Below are 16,868 nucleotides of genomic sequence, written 5' to 3'. Positions count from 1 at the left end.
TCTGTGGTGCTCTTCCTCGGCATGAAACCATACTGTTGCTCACAGATGGTCACCTCTTCTCTCAGCCTGGCTTCCACTACTCTTTCCCATAACTTCATGGTGTGACTGATCAACTTAATTCCCCTGTAGTTACTGCAGGTCTGCACATCTCCCTTATGCTTAAAGATCGGTACCAGCACACTCCTTCTCCATTCCTCAGGCATCCTCTCCCCTTCCAGAATCCTGTTAAACAATCTGGTTAAAAACTCCACTGCCATCTCTCCTAAACATCTCCACGCTTCTACCGGTATGTCATCTGGTCCAACCGACTTTCCATTCTTCATCCTCTTAATCGCTGCTCTCACTTCCTCCTTACTAATCCTATCTACATCCTGCTTCACCAACTCCACATCCTTCAACCTTCTCTCTCTCTGATTTTCCTCATTCATCAGCTGCTCAAAATACTCCCTCCATCTTCTCAACACACTCTCCTCACTAGTCAACACATTTCCCTCTCCATCCTTTATTGCTCTAACTTGCAGTACATCCTTCCCAGCTCTGTCCCTCTGCTTGGCCAATCGGTATAAATCCTTTTCTCCTTCCTTAGTGTCCAACCTCTTATACAGTTCCTCATATGCCTTTTCCTTGGCTTTCGCCACATCCCTTTTAACCTGCTGCCGCATCTCCTTGTACTCCTGCCTACTTTTCTTATCACTCTGTCGATCCCACTTCTGTTTTGCCAACCTCTTTCCCCTAATGCTCTCCTGCACTTCCTCATTCCACCACCACGTCTCCTTGTCTTGCTTTCTATTTCCAGATGTAACACCAAGTACTTTTCTAGCTGCCTCCCTCATCACTCCTGCAGTAGTTGCCCAATCATCCGGCACCTCTTCACCACCACCAAGCCCCTGTCTCACCTCTTCCCTGAACCTCACACTACACTCTTCCTCCTTCAGTTTCCACCATCTTATTCTTCTTTCAAACCTTACTTTCCTCCTCTTCTTCTTCGCCTCCAAAACCATCCTACAGACCACCATCCGATGCTGTCTAGCTACACTGTCCCCCGCCAACACCTTACAGTCTCCAATCTCCTTCAGGTTGCATCTCCTACACAGAAGATAATCCACCTGTGTGCACCTTCCTCCACTCTTATACGTCACCCTATGATCCTCCTTCTTCTTAAAATACGTGTTCATCACTGCCATTTCCATCCTTTTAGCAAAATCTACCACCCTCTGCCCTTCCACATTCCTCTCCTTAAAACCATACCTACCCATCACCTCCTCATCACCTCTGTTCCCTTCACCTACATGCCCATTAAAGTCTGCCCCAATCACCAATGGTTCTTTCCTACACCATCTACCACTTCATCTAATTCACTCCAGAATCTTTCTTTCTCCTCCATCTCACAGCCAACTTGTGGAGCATAGGCACTGATGACATTTATCATCATCCCTTCAACTTCCACCTTCACGATCATCACCCTATCAGAAACTCTCTTCACCTCCACTACACTCTTACTGTACTCTTCCTTCAGAATCACCCCTACACCATTTCTCTTCCCATCCACACCATGATAAAACAGTTTAAACCCACCTCCAATGTTCCTGGCCTTACTCCCTTTCCACTTGGTCTCCTGAACACACAACACATCTACCTTTCTCCTCTCCATCATATCAGCTATCTCTCTCCCTTTACCCGTCAAAGTACCAACATTTAAAGTACCAACCCAAACCTCTACTCTCCTACACTGCTCCTTTTCCTGCCGTCTCTGTAGACGCCTTCCTCCTTTCCTTCTCCTCCTTCGGCCAACAGTAGCCCAATTTCCACCGGTACCCTGTCGGCTAACGATACCTGTGGTGGTCGTTGTTAACCCGGGCCTCGACCGATCCGGTATGAAATTCTCATTTGTGATCCGCATATTTGATTTGGCACATGTTTTACGCTTGATGCCCTTCCTAACGCAACCCTCCCCATTTACCCGGGCTTGGGACCGGCACTAAGAGTACACTGGCTTGTGCCCCCCTTAATGGCTGGGTTTTTTTTTTTTTTTTTTTTTTCAAAGGAAAACTAAAGTATGTTTAATCCTAATCTCTGGATCCATATCTGTATTCTCACAGACCAAAATGGGGTATGAAGTGCATATGCCATTGCATTCATTCTTGTGTTTACTCCTCATTTTTGAGAAGGGGAGGGGGGGCACCAACCATGATCTTTCATACCCAGTAGCAAATGTGCAGTTGCATCACCCCTCCCATGGATGATGATAATCGATTTATTATTTGCAAATTTTTTTTAGCAAGATTCACTTAAAAAGTGCTGTGTTTAAGGTTTTTAGTCATGATTTACATGTATTTGTAAATCAAGCTCATCATTTGTAATAATTAGGCCTTTAAAAGGCTAACTGCAGGCCTCATTTACGGCCTTTTATGTACTGTGTTGCAAATGGAAGGGCCTGATCCAGGAACGCTGGCCAAAAACACATCATGAATGAAAAGCCATTCACACCTATTGGTGAATAAGTATTGCCAATTCACATTCTGTCATGTTTGTGGGAGAAGGAGGAAACTGTAGACCATGTAAGAAACCGAGCTGGATACAGAAAGAAAGAGCAAAACTCACAGACAGTATGATCAGTAACCCAAACTCAAGCTTGAACTGGAATCAAATTTTTTATTAGCAAGTGTTGCCCTATGTCTTCCGTTTATTTGGGTTATCAGTGAATGTGTTGTCTGTGCTTATTTCAGAAACAAATCCAGAAGAATTGCTTTTGAAACTTACCTCAGTCCGAGGAATCCAGTAATGATTACACAGGTAACAGATAAACACAGCCACAGAGCCCATGTCCCATAGTAGCAGCAAGCTTGCAGAGTTCTTCTTCTTCTAAGAACACTACTTTTTGAGAAACTTTTTACTGCAAGTAAATAATTAAAAAAGGAACAACATATTGTATTAAAAGCCCATTATTTTACTACAATTCAGTTCTATACAACCGTGTATTCATTTTGTTACTCTCCACATGATTTGCACTATACATTCGCCAAAATCCTGATCCACATTGTCACCATACTGTTGCTCACAGATGATCACCTCTTCATTTTGTGATTGATAAACTTTATTCCCCTGTAGTTACTGCAGGTCTGCACACCTCCCTTATTCTGAAAAATTGGTACCAGCACACTCCTTCTCCATTCCTTAGACACCCTTTCACTTTCCAGAACCTTGTTAAACAATCTGGTTAAAAACTCCACTGCCATCCCATGCTTCTACTGGTATGTCTTCTGGGCCAAATGGTTTGCTACTCTTCATCTACTCTGCTCTCACTTTCTCCTTACTAATCATATCCACATTCTGCTTCACCATCTTCACATCATCCACCCTCTCTCTTTCATTTTTCTCATTCATCAGCTGCTCAAAATACTCCCTCCATCTTCTCAACACACTCTCCATTTATTCATTCATTCATTTTCTCCCGCTTATCCGTAATCCGTGTCACGGGGGCAGTGTCACCCATGTCACTGCCCAATCCTCACAGCACCGTCCCTTACGGTCCCTCCTGCAGGTGGTGAGCCCACAGGAAGGCGGCCCCACGTCACTCCGACGTCACGGACCTTGATATTTCCCTCGTAAGGAGCCTGGAGCATAGAGGGTTAAGGGCCTTGCTCAAGGGCCCAAAAAGTGGCAGCCTGGCGATACCGGGGCTTGAACCCCAGACCTTCCGATCGGCAACCTAGCGCCTTAACCGCTGGAGCCACCACTCTCCTCACTAATCAACACAAATTCCATCTCCATCCTTTATTGCTCTAACTTGTAGCACTTCCTTCCCAGCTCAGTCCCTCTGCCTGGCCAATCACTACAAATCCTTTTCTCCTTCCTTAGTGTTCAACTTCACATACAGCTAATCATATGCCTTTTCCTTTGCTTTCACCACATCCCTCTTTACCTGCTGCTGCATCTCTTTGTACTCCTGCCTACTTTTCTCATCTCTCTGCTGATCCCTATTCTGTTTTTGCCAACCTCTTTGTTATGCTTTTCTGCACTTCCTCATTTCACCACCACCGTTTCTCTTTATCTTCCTTTCAATTTCCAGATGTCACACCAAGAACCTTTGTAGCTGTCTCCCGTATCACTTCTGCAGTAGTTGCCCAATCATCCAGCACCTCTTCACTTCCACTGAGCCCCTGTCTGACCTCTTCCCTAAATCACATACTACAGTCTTTTTCTTTCAGTTTCCACCATCTTATTCTTCTTTCATTCCTCACTCTCCTACTCTTCTTCTTCACCTCCAAAGCCATACTACAGACCACCATCCGATGCTGTCCAGCTACACTGTCCCCTGCCAACACCTTACAGTCTCCAATCTCCTTCAGTTTGCATCTCCTGCATATAATATAGTCCACCCTGTGTGCACCTTCCTCCACTCCCATATATCACCCTATGCTCCTCCTTCTTCTTGAAGTAAGTATTTATTAAAATAAGTATTTAGCAATAAGTAATGTCATCTATTAAAATGTTTGTAATGCTGGTAAAATATCATTCTTTGCCCACTTACACTTACAAAGCATACAATTACATGTGAAAATGCCACACCGTGTGCCTTATTTTATATGTTTTGTCAAATTATAAACCGATTAAATGTTTCTCCTTGCCTTGTCTCCCTGAATCCTGACCATTTATTAAGGATGTGATGAGGGGGGAAATACAGTTTTAACAATTGTCACCCAAATGTAAAAGTTAATGCAAGTGCAAACTGATTTTAATAATATTTTTCTGAAAATTCATATATACCTGAGCTGGCTGATGGCATTGTGTAGCTACAAACAGCACTGTACACCTGTGTAAAATCTCTCTGAGTGTATCTGGTATATCATGAACATATACATCTATACAACCATATGGACAAATGTATTAGGACACCTGACTTTTTCCAACCTTGTGTGGTTTATTCCCAAACCGCACAGAGTTGGAGGCACACAATTGTACAGGATGTCTTTGGATGTGGTAACATTTAAGTGCTTGTTCATTTGAACAAGGAGACCCAAACCTGTTCCAGCATGACAATGCCCCTTTTAAACTTTACTGATGCCCTTGGGAATGAACACAAATCTCCACAACCACACACTAAATCCAGTGGAATATCTTTCCAGAAGAGTGCAGGTTTTTATAATAGCAAATGTAATGTTAAAAATATGCAAATAGATCTTATGGTTAAGTGTCCACAGACTTTTGTACATATAGTGTAGCTTGGAGGGTGAATTGAGTGTTTATCTATGCGTTGACCCTGTCTGATATTTTTCCAATGTTACCTGGAATATTTTCTTCAATAATTTCAATGCAACTCATAGAGTCAGAGGGTTTCTGCAGTCCTGAGCTTTCTGCTTGTTTGCTGGAGAACCTAGACTGCAAATCATCTTCTTTCAAAATCTGTAAAGCAAACAATAAAAATACTTTGTATATAATGTATTTATAATTTAATAACATAAGAGTCTCAAGCTCTTCGTTTGTGATATTTCAATTAAAACGTTTTCTTATTGTACCTCACCTCACGTTTATTTTTCCACGGTGAAACTCGGCTCCACGAAATGTTCTGCTCAGACACATCGTCCCACAATCGAAATGCATCCTGATCAACTGTGAAATAATTATGAACATATTGCACTGACAGCAACAACAGAAAGAGCAATACTTGCAAATGGACGTTGTTGTTCTTGATTGTACCTTCCAAAGCGAAGCTGCAAGGCATTCTGACTTTATACTGATCGCCTAAGTGGCTTCTATTTTTGTGTAGCTACAATTTCAAGAGAAAAGGGATAATCAATGGTATTATATATATATATATATATATATATATATATATATATATATATATATATATATATATATATATTTATATATATATATATATATATATAATATATATATATATATATATATATATATATATATATATATAAAGACAAAACATTAAATAAAGTTACCACGTCATGATAAAGTAATTCTACATCAGATAAATAATAAAATTGATATGAGACTATACAAGTGGACTATAATTGCATGTTTTTCCTGTCTGAATAACATCAACAAAACTGACCGTGCTCATGCGGAATAGGAAGGACACAAGAGAGCCTAAAGGCAGCATAGTAAGCGCACACAGTCCCGTCCACACGGAGAGCAGTGAAACACCAGTTAGACCTGACTCCAACCAGCACTGATATTATGAAAAAGAAAACGTAACATCAATATAAATAAAAAAAATAGATTCTGCATTATTTTCACTGCAACCAGATTGCATTTACCTGGTCTTCTTGAAAGTGTATGAGAACACAGTTAGCACACATGTAAGTCAGCAAAAGCAGGAAACATACACTCAAGCGCTGTGTGTGTGTATGTGCACTGTAAGATGGCCGACTGTACACAGCCAGCCAAGGGTGCAAGTCCTTTAGGCAATCAGAAAGATTCAGATGCAGCAACTGGAGAGAATGAAACATGTTATAGAAATAAATTAACTGAAAAACTGAAATGGAGCCATATCGTGTCAATAAACACAAATCAATAGATTCGGGACTATATCAAGAAATGGCGTGAGACTGTGTTACTACAGAAGATGAGTTGTATCATATATGCTCATATCATATAAGTTATGTCATATATGCATATTCCTGTATCCTCTGGGTTTTTGTTTTAAGATTTGTTATATTTGAAACCAAAATATATTCCTAAAACAAGTGTCTATTGCTACAGTATGCTAGCTGATGATCTCGCTAACACTGCTGTAATAGCAGTGTCAAACTCAAACAGTGTCAAAAATATTTCTGTGGCGAACACATTCCAGGGAGTAAAAAATAGTAATTAGAGGAAATATGTTCACTCTTAGAACACTGCTTAACTCATTAAATTAATGGAACAAAACAAGCTGTTGTTAAGACAACTGTATAAACCCACGCAAATTTCTGTAATGATCATGAACTAATCCAATAGGTAGAGTCTTTCAATTCAATTCTGTTTTTACTGACTAATTATGTGATGGCAATGGCTGCACCAGAATTCATTATTAGTTTTAATTAATAATTTTAGAAATATGGGGGAAATCACTTAACTAAGCCATTAGGGTTGCACAAGCCAGTACACTCTTAGTGCTGGTCCCAAGCCCGGAAAAATGGGGAGGGTTGCGTTAGGAAGGGCATCCAGCATAAAAAACATGCGTCAAATCAAATAGGCAGGTCATGAATCAGAAATTGAGGTTTCCATTGGGAGATGACGAGGGAAGACAAGATTAAAAATGAGTTTATTAGAGGGGCAGCGTATGTAGATACATCGTACATCGGTAGGAGAACACTAAGGATGAAGCCAACAGGAAGGAGGAAAAGAGGAGGACCAAAGAGGAGGTTTATGGATGTGGTGAGGGAAGACATGCAGGTAGTTGGTTTGAAAGACGCAGATGTAGAGGACAGAGTAGTATGGAGACGGATGATCCACATTGGTGACCCCTAATGGGAAAAGCCGAAAGAAGAAGAAGAAAATGGAAATCACAAATTTTATCTTTGTTATTTGTGTATTCATTTGTTTGTTTATTACATTTGTGATAATGTAAATATAGAAAGGTTCATGCAGGGGAGAGTAAATATTTATTCATATTCTAGACACTGTACTGAGCAGTGCTGGCACTCACCTCTTTGAATGTGAGCAGTTGGTCTAAAGCGAGCAGCTTTCGCTCCACTCGTCCATCTCCTTCATCCAGTGCCAACCAGCAATGTGCCAAAAAGGTCCAACTTGATCCCTTTACTAAGTCTTTCACTAAAACATGATTTAGGAACCAACTGGGGGACACACCTCCGGCATCATGCCACACACACACCTGCCATATGTTGCCCAGACTCTGAGCGGAGCTGAAAAATAACACAACATACTGTTCGTGTATTTCATATACACACTTGTCAAACTAGAAAATGATCGGGGTTTTTTATGTCTAATGTCTCTTTTTGGTATCTTGAATGTTTTTTGTAGTAAATAATTAGGGCAAAAATACTGGCATTAGCTTAGCACTGTGCAACTTGCATGATTACATGATTAAACAGTAATGCTCAATATAATTTACACAACTATCTTACTTAAAATGTGTGTGACATGTAGCTCATGTTCTGAATTCCTTTGCAACATTGTAGTTTATATCCTTTAGATGTTTAATAGATGTTACATAACAAAGCATTAAGGAAAAGGAAAAGCTGAAGAATATGTGACTATTATTTAGCCCTTTGAACCGTGTTGACTTTTTAAGCAGTGTTTATGGCCCATTGTTTTCCTTGCACTTGTAACACATGCCGCTGAGGCAATGAGAGTCGAGAGTGTGTGTCAGTGTGTGTCTCCATCCCCTGCTTATCTCTTCATAGCGTTTCTCTCAGATGTCTCTGCCAAGTCAATACTCTTTTTATCTCTTTGCTGCAATTTTATTTATCCTAAAATATACAGAGGGAAACTCACATAATGGTTTGTGACAATTCTACTTTAACTGTAAAATTATCTATTTTTCTATCTATCTATCTATCTATCTATCTATCTATCTATCTATCTATCTATCTATCTATCTATCTATCTATCTATCTATCTATCTATTTAATTAAAAAGCTTAGCGTAATGCTATTATCACTTGTTAGCTAAAGCAAAGACACCAAACATAACTCAGTTAGATGGCTCCACTTAGGGTTATAAAATTAGTAGATATTATTTGACGCTGAAATATAAATAAATATAAATTTTTTAATTACATTTGCTGTTACCTTAAAATAAACGTTGTCCTGGAATTGCATGTGAAGTATGTGTGGTCAGGATTGATGAGCTCTCTTGTCTGTGATACTCCTTTCTCACCATAGAGAACTATATGAACCTGAAAACAGAACAAAATATCAACATCTGAAAATAAAATAATATACAAACATTTAAATAAATTCTTGCATAGTTTAACATATTTATCTTTGAACGCGTGTCTGTGTGAATACTGTGAGTCTTATGTTTTGCATTACACTCAAATCATGAATTTATTGGAATAGTGCAGGGTTTAAAACGATCAAAATTCATTTATGCCAAAAATGAGCAAGTGCTTCTTTTGAAGAATGCTAATAAGAGTTAAACTACTTGGCTTTCAGCTGGTTGGTAGCCATTATATGCTAGCTGGTCAGTTGTGCTAGTTTTTAAAAACTGTTTTAGTTTCTTAGTTTCGATGGCAAAACCTTTAGCCCTGACAACATTTCGACACCGTCTGTGAAAATATTCCATTTTCATTTGAATACACAATACCTTTGCTGTCATTTTGGCCCTTGATCTGAGGCCTGTGTTAATAGCAACTGCATAGAAGAACTGGTCTGAAGGATTGTTGTCTGGCAGGATGAATGTGCCCAAATTCTTTTCCACATGAACATCAGTATGATTACAAAACACCAACAGCACAGCGTAGAAAGCCACTAACACCACAATTACTATACACACCATCGGGTTGGCACGGAGACTGAAAAAGACACCACAATTCAGATCAAGTTCACCCAATGAAAGACTGATTGAATAAAAACCAAGCATATAAACATTACCTTATGTACTCAGTTATGTCCGAAACACTGTGAATGCTTTGAACCATCTGATGTGCAACAGTGAATGATGACAGCTGGTTGCAGCTGAAAGATTATTAGGCCAAAAACAATTTATATGTGACAGATGCCTTCATTTAAAATAAATCACAAGTGAGGCACAATAAAATGAAAGCAAAGAGCTTCTAAATGAGTTGGTTAAAGTAAGAAACAGATCACACACACACGTTAAAATTTTCTTCCCACAAATTCTTCTTATTATAGTTCATCTATCAAACAGGGAAAGTGAGACCACACAAATGCTACCTCTGTAAAACTACAATCTGGCCATTGAATCTATTGGACCAAGTAAGTGTTATTATGTGAAAAAAAATAAGCCAATCAGATGTTTAATATGGAAATGTAGACCATGTAATACTGCTTTAACAGGAAAGAGATGGGGGCACCTACGTTTGACATGTTAAGAAATGTTAATTGGTCATTCCAAAAGACACACACAGCTAAATCTATACACAAATATTTTAACAACACTAGTCACTGTTAGTAGTATTAGTACTGGTGATGTAGTATAGTACCAGACCTGCAGTTGACTTTGGTGGAGGTGAAACTTTGAAGCACAGAACATCCATCAGATCGCCACTCTTTCACATTATCCCAAACTAAGCATTGAGTGGACTCAACACTCAGTGTGTAGTTCACTTCATCTGCTACATATTTATTGCTAGCACTTTTATCATAGTCAGCATTGAGAATCATCAGATACACAATACCAGCATCTGCAATCCAAATGAAATAAGACAATATTTAATATATTTTTTTGACATTCTGTATTTCACATATGTACATTGAAATCTGCAAACCTTTTAATGATGAAGGTGGAAGAAAGATTTGAGCCACTTGCCCTTTCCAATAATAGACCTTGCGTACATTGTGTAAAGATGGTGTTGGTCTTTGATGCATTCTGTAACAGAGAAATTATACAATATTTGTTTGTAATTAATTCAATTAAGTGTAAATAGATTAAAGACATATCTTAAGGGGGCTTCCTTAACCTGAAGAGCAGCAAGATAGGAAAAGCACGTCTTGATGGCTTTCTGAATTCCACTCTAATCTCCAAAGCCTTCCCCAGGAGATCGGCTGTGATGTTGAATTGATGAGTATTCACTTCAGAACGTGAGAGTGTGAACTCTACTAGCTCTGTGCTTTTCTTGGATAGAAATGATCAGATTTTAGGGCTCCAAACACAAAATGAATTTTAGCAAAGTGCATTTAACAAAATGCATTCACAGAAATGCATATATATATAGCAATAAACTCGTGTCTGGAATAGCTCAGCAAAAAAAAAAGATAAACGTAAACAATGTGCCCCATTAATTGTAACAATGTTGTCAATCAGCCACGGTTGTTCTTCTTCATAACTTATTAATCGGTAGTAATCAGTATAAATAGTGATAAGATATTCAGGAAGTCTCATCATCAGAAAAACACCATATTAGGTTCATTGTAAATAGGGCATTTTGGGCATGAAATCACAGGGAACACGCACAAACATATTAAACAACTCATTCACAACTAAGACAGTTTAGCATACCAATTCACACCCAAGAGAAAATCCAGACATAAGGGGACATAAGAAATTCCAAATAGACAGTATCAAAAAGGAATCATTAGACCTTCTTTCAAATGATATAATATATCAACATCTATATAATATATAATTATTAATAGTGATAAACCATATCTGCTCGTCAGTGTTATATGAGGGTTCCACTATATTTGTGTGAAAGTTTCCATACATGCTGAAATAAAAAAACTGAAAAGTGTACATTTGTTGCTTCTTGCTTCTGGAACTCAATGATGAGTGGCGTGGACATGTGCCTCATTTGTATTTCTCTTTTGGTGCTGCAGTTGAAGAGTTTCATGTCACCAACATGTCCATTCGCCTGAAACAGTACATTATGTATATTTTCAAAACAAAAAACTACTAATGTTGCACTGATAAATAACCTATCAGGGAAATTATGCAATGGTGAAAGTAGAAATATTTCATTTTTAATTCTGTAAAATCAATAATTTGTGATGATTTATTACTAATCACAAGATTCACTGAATCTTATTTCCTGCAGTTTAAGAATGATTTGTAATAAAATAAATAATTCCACTACAACCTAAAATGTTCAGTATTTCTAATGTTAAAATCTAAGTTTTACCTGTAGTGGAGTTTTAGCCCACTGATACGGATTCTGTCTATAGGATGTGATTACAGTGATGAAGCAGGATTTCTCGTCATAATCTCTGCTTGTGTGTTTATTTATTGGCATATGAGGAATATAAAATGTGGCTAAATCCACATTTGTTCTTGTGATTAGAAAATCTGAATTCTGCCAGGCCTGCAGATTTATTATTGTGGAATTTACACTGAACTGAGGTTCTCTGCTAGACAGCAGATACATCTGAAACAAAAAAACAAAGGTGAATACATTAGATATAATAACACATATGGTATTACCTTTACCTAAAGTTAAAGAGATTACAGTTCAAATGTATATATTGTTTTTGACTATGCTATGGGGGAAGAAAATCTTATATTAATATAGACACAAAATGTTCTGTAAATCTAACTATATATTTGTTGATTGCACATTCATGTCATTCAAAGTTTATAAATGTATATTCTACTTAGATAAAAATGTAAGCATGACTTTTAATATTTAATTAATATTTCACTTGCTGTAAAGAAAGCAAATAATAAATCAGAACATCAAGCGTGTAAGTGGTGTCTAAAAATGAATTGTAATTATCAATGAAACATACAACAGTTGTGTCGTGTTGAAAATTAAGATCAAGTCAAAAATGTACAGTAGGTATCAACACAGCTTTCACATGAACATTCATGTTCTTTACTTCTAGGCTTTAAGATGTTTTTTTTTTAGGTATTTTAGATTTAATAACAATAATTTAGTCATCTCTTCTAGAACTGTTTGAGAATGCAGCTCCAAATGTTTTATCCTTAAGATCTCCTGCATCAGCTCATTGTCATGCTCAATCCACTGGCTTCCCAGTGCAACCAAGTCAGGTTTAAACACAGATAATTGCCTACCAAGCTATAAACAGTAAAATTTACAAAGTCCCTACACAGATTATCTAACCCAGGTCTGCACTGTTTACTTTTTAACCCTCTTGTCTGGTATAACTCAACTTACTGTGCTTTAAGATACAACAATGACATGCATTAAAACTCTTCTCTGTCCTGGTAGCAAACAGTTGGCACAAAAATCCCCAGGCTTCTTCTTCACCAGTCATTTAAATAAGCATGAAGAGAACCTTGACATATGTAAGTTCCTCACTATAGTAATCAATTTCTAACCCTGACCTATTGGTACCAGCATGTTGATATTTCAATTAGACCTTCTGGGTAAGGGACAGCTACCTAATATTGTAGAGTTATACATGTAAGTCACAATATTACAATAATATTTGGCTTACCAACACTGAGTCTGTAGTGGTGTGAAGAACATCAAGTGTTAACCTGGAAGAAGGAATTTGAGCTTCCAGGATATACGAGAGGATGTGCATGAGAGATTTCAATACCCGTAAATCCAGTAAGCTGGACTTTAATTTTTGAATATATTTTGTCACCAGTAGTGCACTGTCAAATGTCACCTGTAAAGGGGTATTATATATATATATATATATATATATATATATATATATATATATATATATATATATATATATATATATATATATATATATATATATATATACATATATATATATATATATATATATATATATATATATATATATATATATATATATCTTGCAAAGTGGTTTTATATTTAAAACATACATTTTTTTAATATACGAATGAAAAGATTATACTTACTTGATTGGAATCTTTCAAAAGATCCGAAAGAGTGTAAAGGATATCAAACAGCAATTCCTGCGAGACACAAAATTATATTTAAATTGTTGTATAATAACATATATTACATATATAACACTGTATTTTTAACTGTAATTTATTATTGCTGCTACAATGCAGATTATTTACTATTCATTTCTTTTTTATTACACAAACCTGGTTTGTTGGATCCAGTTGACAAACTGCTGAAATAAGAGCAGCTCGTGTTTGTGTCTGTTGTTTCACATGAGCTTCTGTGTCCAAACTCAAGCGTTTAAATGTGGCAGTCAGAAGAAAGATGTAATTAATAATGTCTTGAGTGTTCTTCATCATTATTAGGTTGGTTAGATTACTCAGCCCATACACATACCTGGACAGACATAATAAATACAAAGACTATTTAATGATTTTTCTGAATAATTAATCATTTTGATGCATAATAATAGTATGTTTAGGAGTCTGTTCTTGCAGTAAAATGTGAATGGACTGAATGAGCTTACAATTCCTGATCTGGATTGGACAGAGACATTAAATTAGTGTTGAAGCTCGGCCACACTTTGACATTTACAAGACATGGCTTGGTAGATGCTCCAAATCTGTTCCCAACTGTAACGTAGATGGCGACTGAGGAAGACAAAATCCGAAATAATGTAAAAAAAAAAAGAAGAATCATAATCACAGTTTTTTGTTATTATTCATATAGCATAATGTGTTGCATATAAAAACTTGCTGTCTGAGACAGTGGTTGTGGATCAGCATTTAACCTTCAACGTAAGTGTATCAGTTGACATTATTAATATTATCAACATTTAATTTAAGATCCACAAATGGTACATCTATCAATAAATACAAAAGTAATGTCAAAGTAGTGGTGCAAATATGTAAGAAAGAGCAGCAGTTTGCATGAAAACTCTTTAAATCTACCTTTGTAATCATCATATGGATCTCCAGATGGAAGATAAAAATAGTGCTGGTAATCTCTGCCTTTATAGAGAAGTTTTTTTCTTGAGTTTCCGACACTAAAGCTATATTCATACAAAAGATCCTGTAAAGATAAGAATAAAAACATGTGCCAACATACGTTTTATTTCAATACAGTTTCTTGATATTAGATCATACTTATGTATGATGTAACATTTTTCTATAATAAGACATCCTAATATACAAGGCTACAAAGTAACAATATGAATGAATGTTAAGAATGAATTTTATATCTCAAAATGCACAATATTTCATACTTTTTTGGTGCATTGCAGCTTTAAGCTTGATGTATAAAACATGTAATAGAAGAGGGAAACACACTGTGTACAAAGTTTTCTTTTCTTTTTTTTTCTTTTTTTTGTAAAGAAAAACATACAAATATATGAGCTGTGAGTGACACTTTGATACCACATAAAATATATGTATTTAAAGAGTGTATCCTGGGGCCCCCAGATGAGATGCCCTCTATTACATGCACAATGGAAACACATTCACTCATAGGTGCAATTTTCCACATTCTGGTATGATTTGGGAGATGGAGGAAAATCAGAGTGCCTGGGAAAACACCATGTATTTATGGAGGAGAGTATTTGAGTCCATACAAACAAAAACTCAAGCTCAGGAAGGAGCCAGATATGCTGGAAATATGCAGGAAACATAGATTCTTGATGCACAGCATTGACACTCAGAATAAGTGGCCAAACCTACTCTAGATACAATTATATGGGAGCCTCCATTTTAGTCTGGATTTGTTCTAATTTGTAATTTGTAAACACCATACAGTGATTGTGATCTTGGGAACCAGGTGCAAGAAATCACCCTTGATGGGATGCCAGTGCATCACTTGCCAGTGTGCATACATGAGGAAACACTCATAAACCCTGACAGGCAATTTAGCATAACTAATTCATATGTTCTTGAGTAGGAACCCACATGATCACAGGAAGAAATGTCAAAAACCACACTAGCTCATGAACAAAGCCAGGAGGCCAAATTGGTGTGTTTGCAACAAATGCTTTAGAGTAATTAAAAATATCCCCTCTATGTCACATTTTAAGTGGTAAAAAATGATGATACCCAAGACAAATACAGACCTCTTTTCCAGAAGTGCAGAAGATGCCAAAGTATGTATGGACCTCATAACCTGAGCTGGGCTGCACATGGCACACCATTCCCTCAGGAGCAGGGTGTGTGGAGAAAAACAGCTGGGTCTTTCCCTGCAGAACCTGCTTAGAATCTATCATCATAAATGAAAAGCAATCTCTTAAAACTCTCCTCATCTTCTAACAGTCTAGAGAGCTGGGATTAAAACTCTTGCCATTTGTTATATTTGCAATTTGTTATACTATGTATGCTAGCAAACCTAGTAGAGATGAGCTTACTTGCAGAGACCTCCAGCATGTAAAGACTTTTCGGCTTTAGCATCATGGGTTTAAAAGTAACAAGAGACGAGGAGATCCCTGAAACATTCAAACCGTACAAAAATGAACTGAAGTTACTAATTGCATACATTTTTACATTTTACCGAAATAAAAATTGTTTTTTTAGATGTAAAGTTGTAGTAGATGTTTCACATTTAGTACATAGATTTTAATTGTAGGGCATGGGAATTTATAATCAAATGTGATAGCTTACATAAATCATTATTTTTCATCCTATGTTAGTTTTATATACAAACTTATGTATAAGTTTATTTGTGCGATGTTAGGGTATAACATGTCTTGGTGAAAGTACCTTAAAATGTTTTTCATGCAATCACGTGAAATGTAGGTGGGTTTTTTCTTTTATAAAATTTACTTTCCCAACCTACTGATTATTAAGTATTCCTGCTTATTATATAGTAAAACAAAGTCTCCTTAAATGTCATAGGTCTAAACAACAAATAAACAATTGGATGGTTATTAGGGCCACTGTTAGTCCCTTAAAAAATACCTTGAACTACACAATTTGTGAATTTGATTATGCCCAGATAACTGTATATACCAATTTGATAAAAGTAATTAAAAGTATTGAAAAAAAATCACCTGTGGAGGTCAAAGATTCAAAAAATGCAGGCTGGATGAGCTCTTTGTAAAGATCCAGCAGGGTTTTTTCAGACACCACATGACCAACATTACCAGGACCTACCAGGTTGTCACCATCATATTCACTTGAATGAGAAATCACATTGTCTGAATTGTGGGGCCCTGAATACAAAACAAACAAAAAAGGTTTTATTGATAGTCTTTTTTTTTGTTGTTGCTATTATATCACTGCTTGTGAATGTCAAAAAGCAGGGCATGTCTACCAGTTGGTCGGCCTACAGAAACCCCTGAGTCTGCTTCTTCTACTCCAGAGTAAAAGTCCTCATAATCTGTAATAAACACAAAATTGTAGTAATATTTTTTATAATTGATTAAAAAAATTTCATAATTCTGATACTGCCT

The 16,868-nt window shown here is 36.9% G+C and overlaps 1 protein-coding gene across 1 annotated transcript in view; it reads right to left on the bottom strand.

The window, feature by feature from the left end:
* The window catches only part of pkd1l1 (polycystin 1 like 1, transient receptor potential channel interacting), a 39,971-nt gene that overhangs the window by 15,849 nt on the left and 7,254 nt on the right, over positions 1 to 16,868 (bottom strand). The window contains exons 10-33 of the mRNA XM_083530458.1: positions 16,730 to 16,795; positions 16,467 to 16,628; positions 15,825 to 15,902; positions 15,537 to 15,679; positions 14,386 to 14,506; positions 13,962 to 14,085; positions 13,639 to 13,831; positions 13,444 to 13,500; positions 13,041 to 13,217; positions 11,972 to 12,007; positions 11,381 to 11,497; positions 10,607 to 10,761; positions 10,415 to 10,515; positions 10,135 to 10,330; positions 9,558 to 9,641; positions 9,271 to 9,478; positions 8,754 to 8,860; positions 7,649 to 7,865; positions 6,276 to 6,449; positions 6,071 to 6,187; positions 5,698 to 5,767; positions 5,522 to 5,610; positions 5,286 to 5,403; positions 2,761 to 2,893 (exon numbers count right to left, since the gene is read on the bottom strand). Of these exons, the coding sequence (XP_083386584.1) occupies positions 2,761 to 2,893; positions 5,286 to 5,403; positions 5,522 to 5,610; positions 5,698 to 5,767; positions 6,071 to 6,187; positions 6,276 to 6,449; positions 7,649 to 7,865; positions 8,754 to 8,860; positions 9,271 to 9,478; positions 9,558 to 9,641; positions 10,135 to 10,330; positions 10,415 to 10,515; positions 10,607 to 10,761; positions 11,381 to 11,497; positions 11,972 to 12,007; positions 13,041 to 13,217; positions 13,444 to 13,500; positions 13,639 to 13,831; positions 13,962 to 14,085; positions 14,386 to 14,506; positions 15,537 to 15,679; positions 15,825 to 15,902; positions 16,467 to 16,628; positions 16,730 to 16,795 (3,043 nt within the window). The remainder of the gene's footprint in view (positions 1 to 2,760; positions 2,894 to 5,285; positions 5,404 to 5,521; positions 5,611 to 5,697; positions 5,768 to 6,070; positions 6,188 to 6,275; positions 6,450 to 7,648; positions 7,866 to 8,753; positions 8,861 to 9,270; positions 9,479 to 9,557; positions 9,642 to 10,134; positions 10,331 to 10,414; positions 10,516 to 10,606; positions 10,762 to 11,380; positions 11,498 to 11,971; positions 12,008 to 13,040; positions 13,218 to 13,443; positions 13,501 to 13,638; positions 13,832 to 13,961; positions 14,086 to 14,385; positions 14,507 to 15,536; positions 15,680 to 15,824; positions 15,903 to 16,466; positions 16,629 to 16,729; positions 16,796 to 16,868) is intronic.

Source organism: Silurus aristotelis (genome assembly GCF_946808225.1).
Source record: "Silurus aristotelis genome assembly, chromosome: 25".
Classification (NCBI taxonomy): Eukaryota; Metazoa; Chordata; class Actinopteri; order Siluriformes; family Siluridae; genus Silurus; species Silurus aristotelis.
This window is presented reverse-complemented; position numbering and strand designations above follow the sequence as displayed.